General features: G+C 46.0%; 1 protein-coding gene and 1 long non-coding RNA gene across 6 annotated transcripts in view; one reads left to right on the top strand and one right to left on the bottom strand.

Annotated features, from left to right (window-relative positions):
• Positions 1–1,630, bottom strand: part of FAM120A (family with sequence similarity 120A) — a 49,366-nt gene extending 47,736 nt beyond the window's left edge. Inside the window, 2 exon segments of the mRNA XM_042880469.1 lie at positions 1,119–1,496; positions 1,498–1,630. Coding sequence (XP_042736403.1) covers positions 1,119–1,496; positions 1,498–1,593 — 474 coding nt within the window. The 5' untranslated portion in view covers positions 1,594–1,630.
• LOC122185019 lies at positions 1,372–25,201 on the top strand. 5 transcript variants are annotated; one of them, XR_006180703.1, is made up of 4 exons: positions 1,372–1,594; positions 4,832–4,922; positions 10,055–10,127; positions 20,387–25,201. It is a non-coding gene; the product is annotated as an uncharacterized LOC122185019 (long non-coding RNA). The 5 variants fall into 5 exon arrangements; XR_006180702.1 differs by having other exon boundaries at positions 4,832–4,931; XR_006180701.1 differs by lacking the exon at positions 20,387–25,201 and adding an exon at positions 16,759–17,531 and having other exon boundaries at positions 4,832–4,931.
• The last annotated feature ends 1,971 nt before the right edge of the window (positions 25,202–27,172 follow it).

The following is a 27,172-nucleotide window of genomic DNA, read 5'->3' as shown; positions in this document are numbered from 1 at the left end:
TATGAGGATTATACATGGGGCCCAGCACGACACATCCTAAAACTGTTTGTGGAGATTAGGGACAAGGCCTATTACCGCAAAACGGCAAAGCAGCTAATGCTGCCGCTAAGCCTGAGAGCAAACACGGAGCTACAGGTGACACCGCTGCCAAGAGCGGCACTTCAGCATTAAGGAACTGGTGTGTAGCACTGCCCGTGTCAGAGCCCAACGTACCCAAACATCCGATTCCTATCACCGTTAGAACAGCGGTTTCGTATTGCATGCTATTTATTGCGATACTGCAGTAACATTTATATTTTAGCGTGGATTTTATGTCACGTATACGCCACTTTCACTATGGATCTCTACATCTCCGTCACAAGCCGAGATTGACGGTGCATCCACAACCAGAGCGAGGCTACCACCCTCGCCGCACGGGGTCTGTAACTTTGTGCTCGGTGAACGCAACAATTTCCCCGCTACAAGAAAGCACGCGGGCTAGGGGCCGCCTCAAGTTTCCAGCAGCGCTCCTACAGCCACGGACATCGCTACGGCCGCGGCCTCCGGGCCGAGCGCGGCTCCTCCGGGCAGGGCCGCACCCCACCGCCGGGCCGCCCTTCCGCCCGCGCCGACCCGAGGCGTTCAGCGCTCCGCTCAGGGCCCGGAGGAGCTCCGCGGCAAGTTGGAGCGCGCCGGCCCGGCCGGGACTTGTTGCAGACCCGCGCGGCCGATTTCTTTTCCTCCCGACTCCCGGCGGGCAGCGGCGCCGGGCCGAGGAGGGACATTTTGAGCGCGCGGAGTCTGGCCCCAAAGAACATGGTGGCCCAGGGCCTCGCGGCTCCGCTCGGGGCCCGACCGGGAGAGCGCGCGGCGCTCGCTCGGCGCTACGAACGGCGGATCCCCGCGGATCGTGGCCGCCCCCGCGGGCCGACATCCTTCGGCGAGGGCCGCGCGGTGCCCGGCGCCGGGCAGGGCCAGGGCAGGGCAGGCCCGCCGCTGCCATCTTAGCGCGGTCCCGCAGCGCAGCCCGCCCCGCCCGGCTCGGCCCCGCGGGGGGGGGGGGGGGGGGGGGGGGGCGCCCGCGAGCGGCCGGCCGGCCCGCCCGGAGCGGGGGGGATCGAAGCGGGCCCGGGGCTCACCTTGATGTGGAAGCGGATGAGGGCCAGGCGGATGCAATGCGCCATGCAGACGGGCGGCAGGAACCAGACCTTGGGCGGCGGGGTGCCCTTGTTCTGGACGTGGCTGACGATCTGCTGCGCCGTCTGGCGCTCGTTGCCCTGGCGCTTCACCCACTCGTGCAACCGGGCCTTCTCCAGGGCGCCGTTGAAAAAGACGAAGAGCTCGATGTTGCCGTTGAAGCAGGCCTTGGCCAGGGCCGCCAGGTAGCCCAGCATGTGGTTCCACTGCCCGCCGCTCACCCAGTCAGTGTAGAAGCCGCCGTACAGCCGGTGCAGGCAGTTGTCGGCGTCGATGAGGAGGCGCAGCGGGGTCTGCGGGGGCCGCTGCCGCCCCCCCCCCCACCAGGCTGCCCCGCGCCAGCTTCTGCAGCTCGACGGGCACCACGGCGCTGGGGCAGTGCTTCTCGATGTAGTCCTGGAAGCCCTGCACTCCCATGGTGAGCACCGGGCGGCGGCGGCGGCGGGCGGGCGAGCGGAGGCCCCGCGGCGGCGGCGGCGGAGGCGGCTGTGGTGGCGGTGGCGGCGCGGTCCGGGTTCGGGCCGGGAGTTGCGGGCGGGCGGTGGGAGCGGCGGGGCCGGGCGGGCGCGCTGGAGGCTGCGGGCGGCCGTTCAGCGGGGGGTCGTATGGATCAGGGGGGGGGCTCATGGCTGCCGCGGCCGCCATGTGCTGCTCTCACAGAGCCATGGCTCGGGGATCCGGGCTGCTGCCGCTGCGGCTCCGACTGCCGGGGGGAGGGGGAGCGGCACAGCGCAGGAAGCCAACCCGCCGCCGCCGCCGCCTGCAGCAGGGAGAGCGGAACGGGCGGGACTTGGCGGCGGCCGCCGCTGCCACTCACCGCGCGGGGCGCGCGCTCCGGAGCCGGGCGGGAAGGGGGGGGGGAGAGGGGCGCGCCTCCGACACCGGTGCCCGCCCGGTAGCCGCCGCCACCCTCACGGACCCGCGCGCTGCCCTGCCCTGCCCTGCGGCCCCGGCGCGGCGCGGCCCGCGCAGCCCGCCCGCCGCGGCTGTTGCATAACCCAAGCATGCGCGGGAGCGCGGGGCCGCGGGCGGAAGCGGGTGGCGGGGAAGGGGAGGGGGCTGCGCGGGGGCGGAGGATTGGGGCGGGCGGTGGGAGCCAGCGCGGTGCGGTGTGTATGCGGTGTGGTACGGCACGGCTCCCCGCGCCCCGCTCTGAGCGGTGCCATCGCGGCCGAAGGGGTTCCACGCCTCGGAGCGGGGCGGGCGCAGATCCGGGCTGCCCCTTCCCCTTGGGTCGGGCGGGGCAGCGCTGCCGCCGCCACGCAGGGCCGGGGGCTGGCGGCACCTGTTGCCCGCGGCTTGGGCTCTCCGCCCTCGCGGGGCCGGGCAAGCGCCGCGCGCTGTGCCGGCCTCGCCGCTCCCTCTGGCGGAGCCGCGCGGGCCCTCGCGGCCGCTATCGGGCAGCGCTACTTGTGGCCCGTCTTCGCCTCGCGCAGCCCAGCAGTTAGCGCTGCCCGCGCGGCCTGAGGGTGCCTGGGAGGAGCGCTTGGATTTAGGCCCGGGCCCTCGCCGTAAGTGCAGATAAATGTACGCACGAACTGCCGGGAAGAGCCCGGCCGGCTGCGGGGTAACTTCGTTGTGGCTGCGTGGAGCCGTTTGAAAAAGGCCCAGAGCTGTGCTTGAAGGAGTAACGCTAGGCTCCGAGCACATCGAGCTGTCTGTGCTGTCTGTTCACACCGATGTTTTATCAGTCAAAAAAAAAAAGTTACGATACTGTCGAGGCTGGATTGGCACCTAAAGTGAATGCCCCACCTGACAACAGTGATACTGACAGGGCTGTGGAAGTAGTCAATGGGAAATACATTTCTTCCTAGAAATCCGTTTTCATAATGGTCTGAGTGTGGTTCCCTAAGTAAATAATCACATGGACTTGTTTTCTATAGCAGTCATCACATGTTACAATAACATATAAGTAACAAAGCACAGAATGTTCTAAAAAGCATACGTGGCCGCACTGCTAATATGAGGACAGAAGACATAGGAGAAAGAACAGTTCTATCTACTCCAAAATTGCCCAAAACTTGGTCGAAAGAGCAAGTGCCGCCATGCATGAGGTGCACAGAAAGCAGCTGCTCAGACGTGCCTTCGCATAATAGACGCTGCGGCTGTGTGAAGTGCGAGGTTTGATCACAAACAGCCAAGGGACAGTTATGTACTCCTTCAATACACTATTCAGAATCCAATCCTTAACCATATTCCATTCTTTAAAACAGGCATTTAAGACATGCTTTTTTCATCTTTTTTTGGCCATACAGAGTGTAGTCCGTGCTCAAATTATTCTTGAGGAACAACTGGTCACTGATCAAAGGACAAATCAACATCTGAGCACTTATTTCACAGGATATTTATGTTCATTACTGTTAGGAATGACAAATCACATAGAAATAAAGCATTTCTTAAGGTTACTTTGGTGTTTATTTTTTGTTTGTTCATTCTGTTGCTCTTGTTTTGTAAAAAGGAGTACTAGTCCAAAGCACCTAAGTGGTAACTTTGTGATGCTTCCCATGGAGTAAGGTGGGCACAGCGTTACTGAGTGCTGCAGGCTTACTGTGTGAAACTGGACACAACCCTCCCTCCTTGGGAGAAAGAGAAGAGACAGGTAAAGCAGGATGGGAACACAGTGCTTGAAGAAGTCGTTTGACACAAATAGCTATTTTTTTGTTAAGTAATATTTGGCTGGACAAGAAGGCAGTTAGAAAAGCAGTATAATTCATGGAGAGCAAAATTATGCAGGAAAGCAGGTAGAATAAGATTTAAAAAGCAATTAACTGAAGGCATGAAGACAAACAAGGCATTTTTTTCAACAACCAGCAGCAGAAAGCCTGCAGGAGTCAGTCGGCATGTAAGAAAATGGCGTAACAGAGGAAAGGCACTGAGGAGCTTGTTTCTCAGCACAGCACATGGCGGTCTGCTAGCTGTGTAAGGGAAGGGTTAATAAAAATTATTATTAAAGTCAGTGACTCATTAAACAACCTGAATAGAAGAGAATTAGGAGTGGCTCCCTAGAAGGAAGGAACTGAACAATCATTAGGAAGAACTAATGAATAACCATGTCAGGGCAAGAACATAGAGATGAATGTTATCGTCTTTGTTCGTCTGCTAACGAACTCGGGTCCCACCGTGAGATGCATGTGGATGTAGGCAGTGGAATGGGCTATCCAGGGCAACCTTGGTGGGTACGTGTGCCTGGAGATAATTGATACATATATCCGTGAGAAATACTGGTTTTATCTGATTTCCCTTATTATTTCTCCTTCTCTCTCACCCTGCCACACATCATCAAGTTCCTGCTGCCACAGAACTTCACAGTCCTCACTGGTGCTGCAGTAGCAAAGCTGTCCTGTCTGCTTGCAGCTTTGATGGGGAGCGGGCCACAGCTTGTCCTGATGCAGGGCACCCGCACGCGTTGTCACTTCAGTGCACAAGGGGACATGTGTCTGTTCTACTAGTATCTCTGTATGGAAATACAGACATTTGGAAGTAAGCATCCAGGAACTGCTGAGATTCTTGTGTTGGCTGAGATGTTAGCTGCCCTATTTCCCTTTCCTGTAATCTGACTGTAGTAGGGGTAGATTGTATGCAGTGATAAAATGGACCCTATCTTCTCTCGCGGTAAATTTTTTGCATATGTACTTATTCAAATTTTTGTTTACAGAAGCTTGCAGACTCTTGGTGTGGATTGTGTAAAAACAACAACACTTCTGCTGGGACACTTGTCCAGGTTGACTCACCTCCATCCTTAGTATGTGAGTTCAGTAAGTTATTTCATTTTTTCCCTTTTTTCCTAAGTTATGGGGCATGCCTACCACTTACCCTAAAATACTTCCAAAATGAGAAAAATTGAGGTAGAAAATTACTTTGGTTAGAAAAATTGTCAGTCACTGGCGTCTGGCTCCAGCTTTGTACCACAGCAGTTTCTGCCAGGTGAGTGTCCCTTTCATGTCTCTTAGCTCAGTGCAATTAAACTATATAAAATCATACAATTTATACAACTAAAGAATTCCTGTTTTCAGGTATCCCTGTAAGCTTTCAAAATATCTACAAAGACCATCTTGCTTTAGCAAACAGTAACTTTTTTCAAATGTCTAAGATAGCTAACGGTGGAACGTTTTCTTCTTAGGACAAAAAGATGTGCATATGGGAGGCACCTGAGTCATTGAGATGCTCATCAGTCTCTCCATCAGCATCAGCTCTTAGATGATTTTCAGGCTATTTCTGGAACTTCTTACATTTTCAGCTTTCTGCAAGATGTGATTTGAGAAACCTATAGGTGATTGTTCAGCTTAAACACATTTAATGCTAAAACAGTTCAATATTTCCTTAGTCTACAGGAAGGAATGTTATGCTTCCAGCAAAGGTTGGGTAATATCAGTTCTCATCGTTTCATTTATAAAACTTTATCTTTGCAAAGCACTTTCCCAAAATTTTTAGTTTCTACTGACCACAATCAAATTTCAGTATTTCAACTTAATTTGAAATTCAGCTTCCAAGGGAATTTAAACTGGTGAGGAACTGGTGACACTAGTGGCCAGTGAATATGCCTTGCATCTTTTCACTGGTATCAGCTTTTTCTGGTGGCTGTGTCCGTATCCAGTCTGGTTTGGTGCAGCATTGAATTTGCACAGGAAGGCTGGTGCTCAGGAGGAGAATATTCTTCTGCACGTTCTCACTGACAGCTATGAACTGCATCAACTAATTTTGCATCATCATCACTTGCTTTTCAGTCAACCACGTTGACTTTCTGACTTTCTCAAGTTCTCTGTCTCTTAGTGTAAGACTGACAACTGCTAGCAAGGACTTTAAGAGATGCACAGTAAATGACCGTTTACTGACTTCTTGTTTTTCTTCCTTCCTTCCCAGCTGGCCAAATAGAGCCTTAGTGTTCTGTGAAAGCTGTCAATAAATTGTATGTCCTCTCTGCCTAGACCTCTCTGCCTATCCGAGACACTGTTCTGTTCTGGTGCTGAGGAAGTCTGCTCTCCTCACTTGCTTCATGTAAATGGTTGCTGGTGGTGACTGTACAGGAAGAAGTCGTGTTTTTTTCCCTCCCACTGGCACATGCTTTTTCATTTACCTTAACAGAATGTATGTTTATCCGAAGTACATTCTTCCTCATTACATTTTTCACTCTTAGTCAGAAGCCATGTTGTGGTAAGCTGTTTTATTTCATACCTCTTCCTTTACTGTCATGACAAACACTGTTGTCTCTTTGTTAATTCCTCCCAAACTGCTAAGTTTTCCCAAGCTGTTGTGCACTCAGTGTGTTTTCCACATGTGTCCCGTGGAACATTCCTATGAAGAAGTGCATCCCGATGGCCTACCTACACTGTGCAGTGGCCTACCAAAGGCACCAGTGGTGGAGTGATTCCTTATTACTTGGGAATTCCACTTGGCGTCTTCATTTTGCAGGTCTGTTGCTCCTGTGACAGAAGCAGCACGATTATCTCCCTGTGTTGTGGTGGTGCCCAGCAGCCATGCTAGCAGTTTGGTGCCAGCTGCTGCCCGCGCGCCTGGAGCGCTGCTGTGGTGATGAAAAAACCCCACCTACATCACGTGTTGTACTACCTGGTGCTTGTTCCTCCTCAGACAATACCTATTTTATGTGTTTGAAAAAAAGCAGGTTTGGGAAGTCTGTTTTGCCTGAATGATCTGTACAGCAGTTCACAGTTCTTGTACAGAATGAGTACTGAGGCAGAGAGGCTGAGTGTGTCACAGCAGAGGGGCCAGGAGGAGCTTGGTGGCTGCCGAGGTGGGGATTACATGGCTGCTTGCTGGCAACCACTTCTGCACTGCACTTTTTTTCTGTTTTCCTGGGCCAGCTGACCTGCTAACATCCCCATCTAGTGTATTTTTTTCTCTTCCAGTCTTTTCCAAAGGCATCTGCCACTTTCCAAATACTTTCTTTAGGCCATTCAAGTACCAGTAAAATATGCTAGGCTAACATTCAAATCCTTTGTGGATGGAACATATCTGAAAACATGCCACTTACTATGGGGATGGCAGAGGAGGAGAAAAGATCCCTGCAAGCCTGCTGTGAAGGCCGTGTGCAGATGGAGCAATGTGTACCCCAAGCACCCAGGGCGAGGATGGTGCTTCGGCAAAGCAATCGCTACACCAGCAGAACTGCAAAACACTGAATTATGCTTAGAGACAAACCTGCTGGGCACAGACATCCAGCAAACCATAATATCACTGTAGCAAACCTCCGGGGCAAACCAATGACTGGCAGCAAGTCCCCTGAGTGTATGGGAAAGGCGGCCGCACGGGGAGGGGCCATGGGACGCCAGCTGGAAGAATTACTCCTTTCAGAGAACAAGCAGTGCTTTCACTGCCATGGTGCACACTATGCAGATTACATCAGGTCCATTTGCCTGCCTTAATTATTTTGAAAAAACAAAAGCATGAAAATTTTCAGATCTAAATTTGAATTTTCAAGAGTAAAAACATAAATAATAAAGGCATTGTGGATCCAGCAACAGGAGCTGGTGGAGAGCGATAGCATTAGTTCTTAGAAAACCTGGAACAGTAGCATGCTGTTCCCTTGGTATTAATGACTACTTGTGTGAGACACACAAAAAGCCAGTATTTGAAGTATATTCTACAGTGCTTTATGCAGAGGAATCAGCAGTAGTACAGCTACTGACACGTTACTATAGCTAGATGTGACAAGAAATACGATACCTTTGCAAGCGGTGTAATCAGAAGAGATTGTAGAAGCTAAAAATATATGCTTGGACCATTTCAGAAGAGCAACTCTAACATTTTAAAAACATGCCATTTCTGTTGACATTTATGCTATTAACACAAGTATCTAAAGCACGTGAGTGGAAGAGTTCACTACCTAAGCGTGGAGTAAGAATGCTAGGTTCAGGAACACCGTCCAAGCCAGACCTTGGTTTTCAGTCTGCTAGAGTAACTCAATTCTTCATCTTACCCAAACGTGGTGCCCTTAGATTCCAGAATGTCACCTCTGAGACCCTTGCCACTGTATCTTCTGCTGCTGCAAAAAGCCAAGTTCTCTATAAATCAAGCAAAAAAACAAAACAAAACAAAAAAACCCACCTGTTTTGAAACACAGAGTGGTGGAGCAGTGGATGGTCAGATCTGCAGGCACATTCCTTATAGCTCTCAGAAATCCCCAAGTTCTGGCATGATGGGCAGGACACAAGGGGTGCTTTGTGCCCTGCCCTCAGTCCAGCTCCATGCAGGGCTGCAGTGGGCACAGGGTGAGGAGAGGCAGCATTGTCCCCTCGCTGCCCTGCAGCCCCATTAGCCTGCTCTGGGCTGCAGTGCACTGATCAGAGGGCTGCTAATTGTGTCCTAATGACAGCCTAAATGACACTGCTGATCATTTCAGAACCATCAGATCACTAATCACGAGCAGTCTGTGTGGTGCTTTAAGCACAAGGAGCGCTGTAAAAGCATGAAGTGACATAATTAACATTCACAGTGGCCTTCAGCGCCATCCAGGTTCCAAACTCTTGGTCTCGTGCTCCTCACCCAGCCTCTTCCCTGTCCACAGGTGTTCTGCAGCACTCCAGAAAGACAGGAAAGAAGAGCAATTAAAGATTGCTGACATGTTAAGTAAAACTCTACAAATATTAATAACATCTGCTAGTAACAAATATTAACTAAAATCCTCAAGACTTCCCCAATGTAGAATGTCTTATCGTAAATCAGATTGGATCTCAAACGAGCCTCAGTCAGCAGCGCCAACAGCATTGGCATAATTTCTGCCCACAGCTCTGTGGGACCCACGGGTGCCCAATTTCAGTTCCCAAGGCTGGCATGTCGGCACCCGCCAGCAGCAAGCTGCTCTTGATGGAATGTTTGCTGGAATTCCCTCCAAGATGCCCACAGTCTGTTGAGGAAGCCATTTTCCAGAAAAAATATTTAGAGTGCAAGTCGCAGTTTTCCCCTTCAGAAATTCAGCCAAAACACACTGAATCTGCTAACCGCTGACAACACGGTGCTGGTCAAGATGTTTATACGTAAAACAGTGTGTCAGTGAGATGAAAGTACGCATCTTGCCCCTGTAATAGATATCTAGTAATGAAATGGAAAAGCTTGCTAAGCCCTCCTCTAAAATACGTGCTTTTAGCTTTTATTTGAGCTCAAGAATATAGGTTAACTGTAGTGCTGGGGATTTTAAATGCAAAACCAAAGCCATTAAAATTTTGAAAAGACTTCTACTGTTCCACGAGAAAAGGAGGTTTGTTTTCTCATTGGAAAATAAAATGCATGTAAATAAATACTAATGTTGTTTTTTTTTTGGTGAAGATTTATGTGAGATTAATCCCTTTACAGTCCTAGAGCGTATTAGGTTTCTCTAATCTACCCTCAGTTTATGTGAGATTGCAGCACAGCAGGGAGCGAGGAGCAGGCTGTGCTCAGTGACCAAGCACACTGCTTGGGTACACGATGCACCCAGAGCCAGGGAGTTTATACCTGCCGTTGCACGAGCACCTGTTTGTGTGAATGAGCCCTGAAACTGCTTTAGAAGAGACCCTTGGTTGTGTGGATAAGGTGTCTGGTCACAGAACAAAATTGGCACTGGGAATGAATTTTGCAAGTGATTTTTAAGATACCTATTTTTCAGTCCTTTGACCTGGGAGTTCTGCTTGCCATGCAAATGATCTGTCTGGCCTGCTCAGGTAGTGCTGTTGGCAGGTTATTGGGTTCCTCTCCTTTCTCTGTAAGGCTGTGCAACCATGGTGTCTTTGGAAATGAGAGCCTTGCACATTGGTACTCAGTGATTGTTGGCTTTTTCTTGGGTGTTGGTTTTTTTTTCATTTGTTTGTTTTCCCTTTTTACTACATCAATGATGTTTGAACCCAAATAGATACAAGACAAAACCATTCCTGCCTTTCTGTTTCAGGAAATGCTCACAGATCTGCCAGTGTGCTCCTACAGACCCCACAGCCTATACAGAACAGCTGAGCAGGTGTCAGGTAAGTGCTGGTCTGGGAAGAGGTAACATTTAAATGTACACCCACATTTTAAAATTTATGATTTAATTTTTTTAGAAGGGTCTGAGATATTTGTGCTGTAGCTTTTCTGCCTGACAGAAGGAATATTGATTTACACAGATTATTTTCTCTTCATTTATCCCTTTAATGCTGTTTCACAATGTTTAACCTGTGATCTCCTCAACTTTAATGTAAGTCAGAAAAACAATTGAAATGTATTGAATTGAATATTTATGAAGAATGCAAGAAATGAAGAGCTAACCAATAAAGTTTGTCCCTGGAAAACCCCACTTAAGAAACTTGTACAAATTTGTATCTTAGTTCTGGAGGGGAAAAAAAAAAAAGTAAATATTACATAGTTCTCAGTAATGAGAGCATTTGTGGTTTCCAGAAGAATCCAGTTTGGTTCTCCAGATACTCTCTGCATATAGACTGACTTTTGATCCCCTCCTGCATAATACAGCACGGGAGCATGCCTCTTAAAGTCCTGCAGCAGTTCAGGGCTGTGGGTACCTTTGATGTGCTGCTCTCCTGGCACAGAGGCAAGTGGGCTTGGTAGCAGTGTGGACAGGATGGTGGTCCAGGCCAGGCCAACCCACCAGCACGTGGCTGCTGAGCTGCTTGCCCACCTCGCCAATTGCACCCCCAACTTCTGCTCTATTAATAGCCACGTTACAGCCAGATCAGAATATAAGGTCTGCGATGGGCAGCGCATGCTGAAATAGCTTCGGGACTGGGCTGCAGTCAAAATGAGTCTGTGGTTTTATTTTTAAACCGGTTAAGCATATTTTAAATTGAATAAGCATTGTCAGAACTAATCATATCTCATACCCAGCATTCTTCTGAACACTTCAAATACATTTCTCACAGAGCCTCATCCTGGCCTGCAGCTGAGTGGTTTTGGTGCCATTGGGCTGACTGACTCAGTGAGGGTCACCCGCTTACCTGCTGGGAAGAAAAAGCCCATATCTGCCTGAGTGGTTACCAGGCTATGGTAACCAGGTAACAGCTTAGCAACTTTGAAAAAAATATCAGCAGAGTAACTTTGAATGGAGGTAGATGAGCAATGCTCAGACAGCCTCCCCCATTCCCCAGCCATACGCCAGCAGCATCTGGAGGAGCTGCAGGGCTGCGGCTCACCCACTGCAGCCGTGTGTCCAAGCAGGGCTGTCCCAGGGCAGCCATCCTTCTCCTGTTCCCTTTGTACCAAAACACCAAACCCCACAGCATGTCTGCAGAGCATCCTCCCACAAGCTGATTGTTGTTCTTACACTGTTGTGAACAAGCGTCAGAGCTGCACGTGGAGCTGAAATCTGGCACCAGTGTGACGTGACACGTCCACCACAGTGAGTGTCCAGCACCAGGCAGCATGCTCCCCTGAGGGCTGCGCTGCCTGCAGGAAGGGAACTGCAGCACAGAGCTGGGTGTGCCTAAGAATGATGGCGTTAGTACAAGTGCTGCTCACTTCAGTTTGTTTCATCTCACACAGCTGAAAAATACTTCACAGTTTAATTGTTTTGCTTAGGTATTATTCTAGCAATCTTAAAGATTATCCTTTTTTACATTTATTTATTTGTTTTTATTTTTACTTCTTTGTCCTCACCACCTGTGCCTTACTGCTGAACGTATTACTGTGCAGTTAAGGAATCCCTAAGTGCTAATGGCACACAATGCTCCCAGAACTCTTTACAGGCAAATCTCAAATTCTGCAGTAAAGCTGCAGATTATGAGAGCAAATGCCTACCTCCATCCACAGACTGGAAGCTTATCTAAACTGGCATCTGTTATGTACTCTGGCAATTACAAACATACTTGAAACTAGACGTGTTTGAAATCTGAAGGAAGACTTATCTTGTAACAAAAGTGAGAAATGACAGCCCAGAGCTCATTAAAATAGAAGTTTTTAAAAATAATATACTGAAGATCTTGTGTACTAAATAACAGTGATTTTAAATGCCTATGTATAAAAAGCGTACAGAATGAACAGTAAAATCCTGCCTCCGATGAGTTCTGTAGGAATTTCACTAGTCAGTGCAAGGGCACCTGGACTCTACCCACGCTCTCTGAGAGTGCTTTTTGTATTGGCTTATGTAACATGGTTCTCTGGCAGAATTTAATTAAAGAGAAATGTGTAAAGCATTTGGCATGAAGTAGTCAAAGTTTTTAACATACACTATTTAGAATGAAATCTAACTTAGAAGCAAATAACACTGACTTTGTGCATTTCAATACGAATTACTTAATGGAGAAGCATTTTTACTGTTAACAAATATGTCCTATAAGATTTCATTTTTAAGATCTAAACAAATTTAGAGGCTTTCTTTGAAATGTTGCAAGCTGAAGCAAACTCACTGACTTGACTTTATCTTTGCTCTCAATTATACCACAGTCAACAATTCTTTACTGTAACTTAATACTGAATAAGTGTTCTTGCTGACTGCTGAGATCAAGTGGGAGGAGGAGCCCGGCAACAGTAGAACTCTGTTACTCGTGCTTTTATTTACAGCAGCAGTTCATATACTTGGTGGTTTTTATTTTTAGGCAGGAGAAATATAAAATATCCGTGAGGCTAAAATTACTGTGTTTGAAGATTTTTGGTCTGAAAAGTTCTGTGATTCCCCTTGCAGAGAGGGAACATCTCTGACTTCTCAAACAATCTGCAGACTTTCTGAGGCAGATAGTTTAAGGCATGTGTTTTGGACTGCACTAACTTATAAACATGTACAATTAACATAGCTTTCTTGTTATGGCATTCAAGTTACCAGATCAGGATGATACATTAAAAAAGCATGCAGATAAGGCATCATTTGCCCAAACATGTCATCAGAAACTGCCTTTCTGAAGGTATGTCTCAAGCAGAAGAATGAAAACAGATATATGATACGGTTCTGTTTCAGAGCAGTCATAGTACCACTATGATGCAGACTGCCTTCACGACTTCCTAAACTCAGCACTGACAAAGGGAGACTAATCTGAGTTCTCAGAAGCGTTATACTGAACTCTCAGTTCAGTACAAAAATTCTTGAACATATATGTGGTGGAGAACTGAGCCCAACTGACATTACTGGAGGAAATAAGGTTTTCTTTGGCATGGGTCACTGCACCATGACAGCCTTTGTTCTTTGGAAGTGTCTCTAAAATATATCAGATTATTTCTCTCCCTTATAGTCTCCTCCTAAATAAAAATAGAATGATTCAGCTTCTTCACAATGCTCAGGAAAAAAAAGGAAGTTAAAAATAAATCTCAGTTCCTTTTAGCACACAGACCACAGCTGTCTTTTTACCTTTAAGGATAAAGCACGCTGGTCCCATTGCCCTCTTCAAGGCAGCAGGGTTATCACAGGACGGTTTTTTGCTATTTGAGGGGCTGTTCCGAGTTAATTGGTGCTTACAGCAAGGAGAACTTCAGCAGTGGTAGAGAAGCTGGGCATCTTTGCTGCCTGCAGGACTACCACAACATGTCTGACTCCATCACCAGAGAGCTGGCATATAAATGGAATGAAAAATTCACTGAAATGCTTTGATGTTGCATACGAATCTGAAAGGAGTAGGAGAGTTTGTTTTTAAAAGGAAATTAATGAAAGACCTAAAGATATGCAAAGTAATGGGTGGTATAAAAGAAGATAGGGAAATTCTTGTTTTTCTCCCAAGGTAAGGAACCCGGGCATTCACAAAGGGAGGTATATTATGCAAAAAACAAAGCAAAACACAAAAGAACCCATTCCCTGTTTGATTTCACGCTGTGCCGTTGCTGCCGGGGACCCCAAAGCAGCTCTGCTTACTGCTGCCTGATCGCAGTCACCGCAGGTCGCAGCCATGAGATGTTGCTGCGCTGAAAGCTCATGACTCGAAGTGAAAGACTTTGCAGGAGTTAAAAAAAAAAACAGTGCAGAGAGGTTTTCTCATCAGAAAGCCTGCTGAAATTATGCCATTTTCCTTGGAGGAAGTCCTGTGTACATGAGGAATTGATATCTACCAACGGCCGTGGCAGAATATTTCTGAGGAAGCACCTTGTTCATATTTTGGCAGCATGAGAGTGTTGGTTTTTTTTCCCAATTGCAAAAGTTGCTCCACCTGCCACAAAGCCAATGGTTCCAGCCTGCCACCCTCATTCCATGGTGTGTGGTGCTGGGGTGAGCACCTTCCATTGCAGCACAAATCAAACCTATCCACTGTGCACCTGGGGCCGAGCACGTGTGTGAGCCATCGTGCCAGGACCATGGGCCCCCCAGCCAAGGGACCACGGGGCACACTGCTCACCACATCCCATCTCCCTGCCTTAGTTCAGCACAGCTGATTTTTCTTTTCTGCTCTTCTATTTATTTACTTATTGCTATCCATTGTAAGAATAAGAAAAAAAGGAATATGATTCCTTAAAGGATACATCCAATGGAAAAAAACAAACTCAACTCTAAAATGACTATTTCAGTGATGACTTGTAATCTGTGCAGTTTCATCTACTTGATAATACCCAGCTTAGCGTTAGATCTAAAAAAAGAATGAAATGAGAAAATCATTTCTTTGATATGCATTAAATTATTCAGTTAGTAAATTAGTGAATCTTATTCTGAGTGTTATTAGCTATTAGCATGTTACACTTCTTGATGTTGTTTATGAAGAATGCGTATGAAAATGAGGAAAAGATTTCCCTTTTGAAGTTGTTGCCACTTGAATTGTTGACATTTCTCTTAATTGGTGGCTGTCCTCTTGAATGCAATATTCTGCTGTCTGTTTTTGTGAGATTCCTAATTTTTAATTTCTCCTCTCATTGAGTAGACTTTTCTTTTTTTCGTTTTGAACGAGTAACTATCAAAATAATTAGCCTTTTTCGAGGTAACCATGTTCTCCTAAGATATTTATTAATGAGTGTTTTCCCCACTCAGTATGCTTAGGCTTTTTGCATTAGAATTCCAAGGTTGCCTGTGGGCCGGTCGAACCACACCTGGTACCACTGCAGGCAGCAGGAACTGTGCTGTAGATTTCAGGAGGAACAAAATTAGTCCCTAGGAATTAAAAAAGGGCTTGGCCTTCAGTTTGTATTAGAAATATGCCTATTATGCAGGAAAACCTGCAAACATTTCTTCAGGCTCCAGAGTAGGGTTGAGGAGGGAGTGAAAGCTGGGGAAGGACAGCAAAGTAAATCCATCAGAACAAGGACACTGCCTTTAAAGGACCTGTTGATTTCAGCCACGGGGCCAGCAAGCCTCCGTTACACCACTGGATCTCTAGCACTGGAGATGTGTACCTCTCTTTTATTTAAAGTCAGTACAGGTTAGATAAAATTGAATCCATTCCAAATAACAGTCCTGCATAAGAAGTTATTTTCTAATGTAGAATCAAGGAACTGCAATTTGAATGCATTTTGTTTTAGAAATGATTGACCATCTTGCACTTGCAACTAAAGAGCACAGCAGATAACAAAGCTCTCTGGAATGTTATATGTTGCTGCAGTGATCTAATCCCACTCTGTTCCTGTTTGGCTTCTATAAACCTTCTTGCCCCTTTCCTTGCTCTTGTCTTTAACTTCAAAATCTGCCTTGCACGTTGCCAGCTGTTCTCTTCCTGCTGAAATGCAATCTCATTTTGGCATGCTAGGCTCTCTCCTGCCTAGTTGCTCTTTCAAAACAGACTGAACATCATCACCCTTTTGCTTCCTCCGCCTCCCTGCCTCCTCCTGGTCTCTCTCCCTGCTTCCTTGACCCTTCATGTTTAAGGAGCCTTCAACACAAATGTAAATTCACTCGCCATTCCTAGACAGTCTTCCGTTCCAACTAAAACCTCAACTTGCGTCCTGGCATACCTTCTTGCTCCTCCCTTCAACCTTCTTTTGGTTTGTGCTCCCCTGTCACCTGAACAAATTCCAGTTCTTTGCTTTTCCAGCAAGACCAGCCTCCTCCAGCTCTCTCTTTTCCTGATAGCCACTGGCGCTACCTCCAGCCTGAGAGCTCACGCTCACATCAGCTATGAAGCTGCCTCCTGACCTTACTTAAACACATCGACATCACCTTTCAGATTGAAAATCAATATGGAAATAAGAAAAACGGGGAAAAAAAACCCAAACAAACAACCAATCAATTAAAAAAAAAAAAAAAGCAAGATAATCCAGTCTGGGTGCTTATATACAGCTGACCCCAAACCATTACAGAATCATATCTTACAGGGAAGCTTCACTTTGGAGAAAAGCAATGTTTATAGAGAATTATTGTATTTTGTACAATGCTACTGAGGTAGCTATTAAAAGTTGTATGTTGTAGTCTAAAATACTGCAGTGCGGCTCACAGAAGAGCCAGCACGGGCTGTGAAGCGGCCTTACATGGTGATCTATTTCTGCCAGAATATAATATAAGCTATTTCAAGAACCCATTTACAAGTAAGCTGCCTGGGTAGAACCCTGCCTCACTGAAATCAATAGGAGTTTTGCCAGTGACATCAGTGGAATGAGGTTTTCCTCTCATTTTTAGCTTGTGCAAAATTAAATATTGGGTCAGGAAAACTGTTAGTTCTATTGCATGCAAGTGCCAGTGATTTTAAATACAGCATTTGCTTAGGAGGATTACTAAATGGAATTTGCAAAGTGATTTGTTAATGGAAGTTATTTTGTTAATTCATCCAGATTTCCTCCTTGGTTGAAGTGCTTCAGCATACCTCTGCTGCACCAGTAAGAGCTGTGTGCTCCAACTGCTGGCCTTCAGCTGGGAGAGCGCTGTGCTTCCCTTCCCAATGGAAGAGCAACAAAAGTGGCACTTAATAGTACAAATTCATAGCTTAAGAGGTTTGCAAGCATCTAAGTGCTGCATGTGCTATGATCATTTATCTTTGAACTTGTTGGTAACGATGTGTAATTAACAAGCTGTAGGAACATGCAATTGCTGCGTATTTACATGGTATGTGCCAGGCATTGTGGTGTAATCACAGAGTCTATACCTGCTCTGTAGAATGAGGTGCATGGTGCACAGTGTGCTCTATTTTATAGTATTTCCCACAGCCGCCCAGTGAAGCAGAGCACAGCACAGCAGGGTTTAACGACATGCTTTGCTCCAGTGGAGGCAATCCCTGAGGATGGAGCTACACAGACCTGCACCCAGCACCGGCATTTTGGCATCACCGTGTGTCCTGCTCGCTTGGGTGGCAATGCACATGGAGCTCAGGTTACTTATGCTTTGGATTGCTGCTCTTTCAGTGATATAAATGGAGTCGACTATGCAGTAGGGCATTTTTTTTCCTCTCACGTATAACATGATGCATCTGTATAATAATTACAGGTAAAAGAATGCATGAAAAGAAACTATTTCCTATGAAGCTTTTTAAAAATACATGCCAGCATGTGACGACTTCTTTGCCCTAAAATTCATTAGGATCAGATTACCAAATGTGAAGTTGCATAATGTAGGCACTGGGGGGGGGTGGAAGGGGAGGAGGGGGAAACAGCTAGTGGTGAAATGTGCAAAGAAATCCGATGCAACTCCAAGCTAGTCATCTTTTACTTGATTCAGCATAAATCGCATGTAAAAATAAATCAAAATACTGTATTTGAGATTCACTTTCGGCAGGAAAAGGAATACTGTGCTTGTCAAAGTGACACAAGAATTTCTGTGCCCAATTTCTAAAATGGTGTCATCAGAACACAGACATGAATTATTACCCATTCTGAGCAGAAAATACAGACCGTGATGGGCAGCAAGACAACACTACTCTGGGTATAGTACTGACTTGACAGAAACGCTGATGTACCTGTTGATGCTTATGAAATAAAATGCAACTTCAGCATACAGGGAAGCAACCTAAGAGTGGCCTAGTCTCCTCTGTGTGGAACAAAAAGCTTCTTCCTGCAGCTGACCGAATGGTCCAGAATTAATGAATCCCAAGTCACTTATCAGCACCAAGAATTAACATTTCAGTCTGTCTCAGAAGATACAGCTCAGGAACACTGATAAGGTGCACTAAGTCCTTCTTATACTGATGAATTTGCTGATTTGGAAGGAAAACATAATCTCCTTTTGGAAAATTCGTATTTGGAAAAAACGTTAATTGTTTTTTGACTTGCATTCCTCAGTCACTCTGTACAGATTGTTTTTTTAATAATTATTTTTCAAGATTTTCATAAAGTGTACCTTTTGCAAAGGACCTGGGAAGAGATGCCCACACATGTCCTAAGCACAAATGCAGACGCCATCAAGATTTCACGAGTTGTTAATTTCCACTTCTCCTATGAACAATCATGAAGTGCCTGGGTGACAGTTGCAGCAACTGTTTACATTATCTAAAATACCAGCACAGTGTTTTTGCTGCATACCAACAAGAGCCGAGGTCCATATTCTACCAACGTTTTCAAAGGAAATATTTGAGGCAAGCTGCCAGCCTGGGGTTTGAAATTCTCACTGTGGTTAATGGTGGCATGCCGGGCTGGGGTTGACTTTTACCTACTTTTCAATATTGCATATGCATTCCAGTACTTTCTTTGTAAGAGGACACATGGTAAATACTCAAATCTCTCTTTTAAACTTTTATCTGAAAAGATGCTATTTTTCAAGCTGAGAAGGGCAGTTTCCTCCCTCTGTTCAGGGGCAGATAATTTCAAAATGAGGACTTTCCACTGTCTTCAGTAGGGTCTGGATCACTTCTGCCAGTGCTTTGATAGAGTTGTTTCTCATAAAGATGCAACAACAACCACAAGAATCCTCTAATTATTTCTGGAGAACTAATGAATAATTTTTCAGTGGTGACATGTTGCATACTTATTTGGAGCCCAACCACTCTATATGCCATTGAAGGCCTTGTCTCACATAGACAATTAGTGAGACAAATTGGGATGATGCTTTTCAAAAGCTCTGGCTAGGAGCAGCTCCCAGTTGTGAAGCGTGCAAATGATGTTCTCTTCATGGCTAGAAAAGCTATCTGCTAGCTGATGTGAAAATCACAGATGCTGATAAACTGTGAGCCTCTCAGTGAACATGTCTGCCTAAGACTGACATGATTTTCTGTAATTCCTGCTTTCTGTGCAAGATTTCTACGGAGGGGCTTCGAAAGTGCGAATTTTCCCAAGGGGAACAGGCAGTGGAAACCCGGCTCTTTGATGTGGCCATGGAGCTGAGGAGCAGATACCATGAGATGCAAGTTCATGGAGGCTGAGCAGAATTAGGACAAATGTTTGAACACTCCTCAGCAAATCACTCACACATGATTTATGGAGGGAATTACTTGCAGAACGGTTACAGCACAAGTTTTCCAAAAACATAAATTCAGGAAAATCAATCTGCTAACAGACAAATAATGAATAGAGGAAGAGGAAAATATTCTCAAACAAATCTGAAACTGGAAATTATTCACTCAGCTCAGTTTACAGTGACCAATTTTTATGGTAGTAGGAGCTTGTGGAGTAGGAGGTAACTGTAAGAAGAATGATTGATTCGGTGTCTTATATTGCAATTCTGGAAGGGGTTCAACATCTAATTTAAAAGCCATTTTCTTGCTCTTACCCAGTAAAGAAATCAAAATGATAGTCAATGACTGTGAGTTTTGGGCAGATAGCATCTATTTTGTGTCCCTGAAGTCCTGTGGTCACCGACACAGGCTGCTTCATAACAAAGAGCAGTTACTTATTATGAAAGGCTTCTCTTGCCCGAAAATAAACCTGCCTGAGGAAGGGAACTGCTGTCATAATCCTCTTTGCATCTTCCCATTAGAGGGGAAAATATTTGCCCTTCCAGAAAAGACAGAATTGGTTATAAACTTGGTGCTTTCCTTCAGCTTGCGAGTTGGGGAGACCTGAATAAACTGCATCTTCTCCAGCCCATCTTCATTCCTTCACGGTAATTAAGAGAGCAGTGATTTACTTCCCCCTAGGAAGAAGACTTTGGGCATCCCTCTCCCAAGGCCTAGCCACAGCCTGGCACAGGTACTTCCTGCTCCAGACAGAGGTGGCTCTGAGCATCCTGCTTATGCCAGTGGCACGATGGGTGTGCAGCCAACAGCAAATCTCCTTAACTCCTTAACTTCCTGATTCCATATTCAATTCCTAATTCCTGAGCAGGCAGTGCTGCCTTTCACAGGGACGGCAGATAGGAAGGAGTCCACTTCAGGCCTACAGCTCTATACCGCTAATATGTCAGCTTCAACAATTTACATCTACAAGAGCTTTAACTCTGACAACAATCTGAATGCAGACAGGTCTCAGCCAGCCTCTGTAGAATGCTTGACCCAGCTCAAAACTTACCACTAACCTTTGCCTTTATCCTATCCAGAATCCCCCAGACCGTACGCATTTGGGAACCTGGGCTAGAGAGGGTAAGAAAGATATTCTGTTGCTGCAGCCCCCCAGTCCTGCTAGCTTTTTTGTCTGTTTAATCTGTTACACATGATTAACTCCTCTGTGTTTCTGCCTGGCAGAATCCATGACTAAAAATATCCTGTGAGTATACGGTGCGTGCTGCAACACTGGCAGAAAGTAAATAAGACCATAGTCCTCATAATCACTGTTTTTGCTAAGAACTACTGCTCCCAGCAGACTGGCTATTTTAGGCTGTAAATGGAAAGCTGAAAATGAGATTTTCTTTCCCTGCCAGTTCTTCTCCTGGGAATTCTACTGCTTTCTGCTCTGCACCTACTCTGGGTGTTGATGGCAGCATGCTGCTAACACTAGTCTCATAGGGGATGGATCACTGGAGCTCGTTCTGAGGGATACATAGGAACATAGGAAATAATTTCCACTGGTATCATCATATCATTTGGATGAAGTGTTTGATCAAAAGTGGACAGGTATATTTTGATTTATTTCATGAGTCAGGTGGCAGTTCACTTATATTCAGTCAGAAAGGTATTCTTTAGCTCTCTGCACTTCCTGTTCTAATACTGGTAAATGTATTTGCCTCTCTCTTAGTTTTGCAGACCACCTTTTAACCTCTTATTTGGTGATCTAAACACAAACACTCTTGATTTGTAGTCCCATTGATACCAGCGATGCCTGGCCTTGTCTCCATGATATAGCACCTAGATCAAGCATATCATATAGATCTAATGAAAGATCTTTGCACGGTGTGCAAATCTGAGGAGCACTAATTATCATTCTTAGACTTCATGCATTATGCATCTTCTGCTGGAAAAAGCTTTGTGTTTTCAGGAATTCAAAATATTAGGCTTTGCTACAGCAACATGCAAATCTAAGAACTTGAGAACAAATCATAATCTTTAGCATTAGCTGCATCTTTCTGATGGCTCAAACACTGTTTAGAAGGATTTTCTAAGAAGGATTTTCCAGGAAACACCCTAGCTATTTCGTGGCATGGACACTGCTGTTGTGTCTGGTCTGTATATCCCCATTGGAATACCACTCAAGAGCATCCTTTGAGTTGCTGAGTAGCTGCTGATTTCTTTTAATCACCTGTAGTACTACTGTGGAGTGGTCTGTGTATATAAAAAAAATTAACTCTTAACTTCAGAAAAACATCAGTCAAACTATTTTCTGCACTGAGGAGAAGGAGTGGGTTTTTCTGGGAGCAAACCTACAGAATGACCTCAGTCAGCAAGGGTCATCCCTGGCACGAAGCGGATGAAGGAATTTTAGATGACATGAGAAAAAAAAAAAAAAAAAAAACAAACAAAAAACAAAACAAAAAAACACATCAGGAAACAGAAGGTTTTAAAGGATAAATAGAAAAACTGCTTTGCATTGTGCCAAGACATCACATGTGATAATCAGACATCAGTAATTGTCATAATTATGATCTGTTCTCATGGTATTCCCTTTTGCTTTGTCATTTACAGTTATCATGTGCTTATCTTCGAGCAGTCTGATACTGTTCACTGCCTGGTTGGTTAGTCCTTAAAAATATTATTAGCTTTTTAGCATTTGGAAGGTTGGAAAACTATTATCTAAGGAAGTGTTTGGAGCACATCACAAATGGCAAGTGACTGAACAACTCACTCTTGATCTACTGTTTTTGAAAAGGCCCTGTCCCTCTGCATTTCCTTACACAACACAAGCTGCAGCTGCCTTTTCTAACGCTGCTGCTTCTCTGCTTTTTGTGGCAGGCCCTTAAACATCTGGTTCAGGCATTGCCTTCACCCTCATCCTTTTCTAGTCCTTTCTCTGAAACAGTGCAACACTTACCTCCTGCTTGCTGCCCACCTTCTTGCTCTATTGTCAGCTTCCTCATCTAGAAGGAGGGTCTTAGTTACAGTCATGTCACTCGTTCTTCCTTTTGTGCAGCACTTGACACAGGAGAGGACACCACCTTTTTCCTCCCAGGGATGCTCAAGGCACCTTCCACATTCCAGGTCCTTGCCTTCCATGCTGCAGACTCACCTCTTTGCCTTCTTCCTTTGCAGCCTCAGTTGGAGGAAAGAGAAGTGGGGAACAATGTCCCTGTTGTTGTCAGTTTTGTCAGTTGCTATTGAAGTAGAGAGTCACAAAAGAAAACAGGAAATAGTTCATTTGCTGGGAAACAAACAAAAAAAATACCAAATGCTTGTTCTTACTGTTCAAAATTATAACAGAAAAAGGGCCGAATTGGAGACAAGCAGCAAAATCAGAATCTACCAAATGAATGAGGAGTGTCATTTTCATAGAAATATCAAACATCAAAGAACATTTCTGGTGTTAAAATGTAAACAACAGGTTGAGGCTTTGGAAAAATCAAGCAGTGAAACTGTTACAGTCAATATGGTAGGAATAAAATAATGTAATATTTCATTAAGGGATTTCCAAGAGAGGTGGAAGTGTGCAGTTTGTTACAAATGCACACAATGCAGTTGCCTTTCAATTTACTGTTTTCTCAGCCAATATAAAAAGTCTCTTAAATAGAAAGATTTAGGTTTTGTTTTGGTTGTTTTTTTTTTTTTCCCAAGCTAGGAGACACCAATTTGCGACATTGAGATGTAATTAAATAGCTTGACATATTGCTTTAGGCTCCTTCAGTTCTTTCAAAGATTTCATATCACTCATCTTTTGCCTGGACTGTAAACTGTAATTTTACTTACATTATATGAGTAATGAATTCATGTCTATGAAATAGGAGATACTCAGCTGAGTACACTTTGAAGGTACGTCTTAAACTGACCTTCAGACTGAGCACCCAGAAACTGTGTCATCCAGAACCTATACCCACACAAGCTTTCCATCCCACACAAATAGTAGCCAGCAGCATTCTGATGTTCAATAAAGTCTGCAATTCTAATAATTACTGAAACTTTTCAAAGTTGTGCTTAAATAGAGGCAATTATATATCCATACCCGTATTTGCAGTGTTCTTATGGTGTCTTATGGCTTGTGTTGGAAGGGTGCCTTTAATGTTCATTCATTTCCAACCCCTCTGCTGTGGGCTGGGACATCTCCCACTAGATCAGATTTCCTGATGACCCATCCAGTCTGGTCTTGAATGCCTTCAGTGATGGGGCATCCACAACTTCTCTGGGCAATCTGTGCCAGTGCCTCACCATCTGAGGAAAGAATTTCTTCCTAACATCTAACACAAATCTCCTGTCATTTAGTTTAAAGCAATTGCCCTTTGTTCTACCACTATCTGCTTTGGTAAAAAGTTGGTCTCCATCTAGTTTATAGCCCTCTTTAAGTACTGGAAGGCCACAACAAGGTCTTCCTGGAGCCTCCTCCAAGCAAAACAAGCCCAACTCCCTCAACCTTTCTTCATAGTAGAAGTGCTCCAGTCCTGTGAGCTTCTTAGCAGCACTCCTCTGGACTTGCTTACCCTACAGCTCCACATCTGTCTTGTGCTGGGCGCCCCAGACCTGGACACAGCCAGATGGGGAAGCACTGGTCAGCACTACAAATTCCCAAGGATGCCCAAAGCATTGGTAATTGTCTGCCTTCAGGGATATCTGTCTATTACTCAGGTTTTCCCCAGTTGCAGACTTTCGCTCCTCACATTACTGTGAACAGTCCTCTCGTCTTCAGTCTGCACTTATTCATGACTAATTCATACCCGCATGATCACAGGCTAACATTAACCTTTAACTCCTGCAGCTCTTCCTGCTTGATATTCACCCCTTAGGGTATTTATAAATAGTTACAGTCTCATGCTTAATTTGCCGTGCTAAAAAAGATGTACTGATGTTTATCAGCAACAGAATCCTTCTGCAGAATCATAAGTGCCTTCCTTCATCTTGAAGATTAGCTCCAAACAGGCCCCTTGCTTTGCAAAAACAGCATTCCCATTCAGATGCAGAAATTGATCCCATTTTGATCTCCTCAGTGTCGCCATGGCGGCGTGAATCAACATGGCGCCCGGCCCCTCACACCTGGGTGAGGCCTGGTGGCACCGCGCTGCTCCCGCCAAGCATTCCACCTCCACTGAGGAGATGAGGTGGCAGCCTCTGAAGCACACAGAACTGGTCCCAGCTGATCCTGAAGTGGTTGAGAGCAGCCCTGAGGCACGGTGCATGCCTGCTGACAGCACCGGGCTGCTGAGGTTGACCCAGCCTCAGCTGAGAGTCAGATGCACACTGTGTGAACAGGCCCTTGGCAGAGGGGAATTATTTTCTTTCCCAATTGGTGCCTCCTTCTTTGTTAACAAATACTTGGAGGGAAAAAAAAAAGAAAAAGAAAAAAAAAAGTGTTATCCTGCCCCATAGAAGGTGTCTATCAAAGAGCTGCAGCTTTGGGAGAACTTCCTTTGGTGAAGACTACACTGTGTCACCAGGTGCATCTTCCCCACAGGCCACACATTGCTCGTCACCTTGTCCTTCCCTTCCCTCAGTTCCCCCTCTCCCAGCACCCACCCCTCACTGACACATGGCATTGCTGCCATGAGAGGCTCCCTCACAGAGCACAGGCTGCTCCACAAGGCAGCACGGTACTGTCCTTCTCCATCCACACCACCTTGGTGGGCACTTTTCCCAGGCAAAACCTTCCCTTGTGCTGAGCTGCACCATCTGGAGGAAACATTTCTACAAAATACCTACTGATCCATTACAGAGCGATGCTCTTCTTCCATTTTTGCTGCTTTTGTGTTCTGCAATACAATCCCATGGGTTGGACTCAAGAAGTGCCTGGACCTGGTGCTTCACAGGGTAGCAAACAGCAAGGTGAAGATGTTCCTGAAAAGCTAACAACCTCATTTTTATAGTTAAAGCCTATAGTGTTACTGGTCTTGCAAGCATGCAGAATGGCAAACATCAGTGCAAACAGGCTCCTCCAAAAGAAACAAGCACTCCGACTTAGGAAAACCAAATATTGAGCTTCGTGAAGGGACAGCAAAAAATTCTTCAGAAACTCTTCTCTTCGAGGTAAGCTCCCTGCAACAGAGCTGCTTTTTAGATCACCTTGCTGAAAATAGTGATGAGAGTGTTTCTAGCCATCATTCACAGAAAGGAAAAAGAGTCTTCACTCCGAGGTATTTATAGCAGCACATTTGAATACAGGGGATTTAGTAAATTCTCAGTGCTGAACTTTACTGAGAAACTGACTTTGCAGAGATGAAGTTACACCTCATCAGGCTGCCTAACTGTGATAATTAACTTACTTGCAGCACAGCACTGAAAAAATTCTCTGCTTTAAGATGAAATATTTCACGCTGTAATTGCTCTCAGCACACAGACGTCAGGCAGGAGCTGAGGTTACAGACTGACTGCATATGTGGAGCATCACCCATCAGACAGCACCTCAGCGTGTGAGGTGGCCACTGTCATTGCTTCACTGCTGGCCTATAGGAAAAGGAAAAGCAGGCATTGCAGGATGAGGCTGCACATTCGGATACAACAAGCTGCAGCAACAAGGCACTGCAACACCACTTTACTGAATTAAAAAAATAAGCATCTAAAGAAGCAGACAATAATACAATTGTGCCAGTGATGCAGACTCCCAGTTGGTCTACGTGAACCTGGATTCCCAGCTGTACTGGTGCTGCTGTCACTATGGCTCCCAGTGCTCCATGCCCAGGGCAGGGATGGCACTCACTGGAATGCTCCCATATTTCCCCTTGTGGAAATCTCATTTAAGGTCTGGCCTCGTCCAGAGGCAGCGAGAGGCAAAGAGATGGGTTTTATTTATTCATGGTTTTGCTTTGAATTCAAGCAGCCAGCCTCAGCAGTGTCCACCCAGGGACTGGGGTGCAGAGGGGCAGATTTTAGTGCAGCCCATCGGCACTGCAGGTCCAGTTGGCACATGCTGGTATAGTCTTGGTCCCCATGGTTCCCCGGCACCTGCACAGGGCAGCAGAGCCCCAGCACCCACTAGCCCCAGTCCCGTGCTCCCCTGTGCACTGGGATGAGCTGCTCAGCACAGTTTCCCCAGCACAGTGTAACTGCAGGACAGGAAACAATTCCTACTGTGTGCTGAGGAGGAGGAGGAGGGCTGCGGGAAAGAAGGGTGACCCCACAAAAGCACTATTCTCCAGGGACGAGATGCCAGAGCAAGTGCATCATCGTGGAGAGATACCCAGCGAAGGCAGAAACAGCTAATTTTAGCAGGAAATAGGTTTCTGTTCTGTTTCAATTTATCCTTAAATTCCCCCTCGCCCATAGCACACAAGGATGACTGCCAAGGGCAGAGCAGCAGCTGATCAGCAAACAGGGCACCAATCCGGGACACTGAATCTTCCAACTCATTCCCTGACAAAGGCAGATGCCAGGGCAACCGTTCCCGTCTCACGCAGAAACCACCGGGTTCCCCTCGTTGCTCTCAGGGATTGCAAACACACTCTGTGCTTACACCGGTTTTTAACAAAAACGGGATTGCAGAAGACCATTTTTGCAGCCACGGAGGGCGTTTTGCTCACAGCCGCCCCCACTGCCCCTGGGTGCATGTGGGCAGAGTTCCCCCAAATCGTCCTGCCAGCAGTTGTACACAGCAAAGCATGAACTCAGAAACCAAACATTTTGATTGGGTTTCTGCCACGAGCAGAGCAGCGATAAGGAATGCGACTGGGTTGAAACATGCTGGCTCCCAGCTCCGGCCTCGCTGCTCAAAAGAGGTTTTCAGAGACCCTCGCAGCTTTGAGAGAACGCTTCTGGGTGATTAAATGATCAGTGAACTCTGCCCACTTTCGGATACTAAATTCATCCAAGGAGATCAAGCA

Source organism: Lagopus leucura, unplaced genomic scaffold (genome assembly GCF_019238085.1).
Source record: "Lagopus leucura isolate 7727_CA_CO unplaced genomic scaffold, USGS_WTPT01 Super-Scaffold_100026, whole genome shotgun sequence".
NCBI lineage: Eukaryota > Metazoa > Chordata > Aves > Galliformes > Phasianidae > Lagopus > Lagopus leucura.
This window is presented reverse-complemented; position numbering and strand designations above follow the sequence as displayed.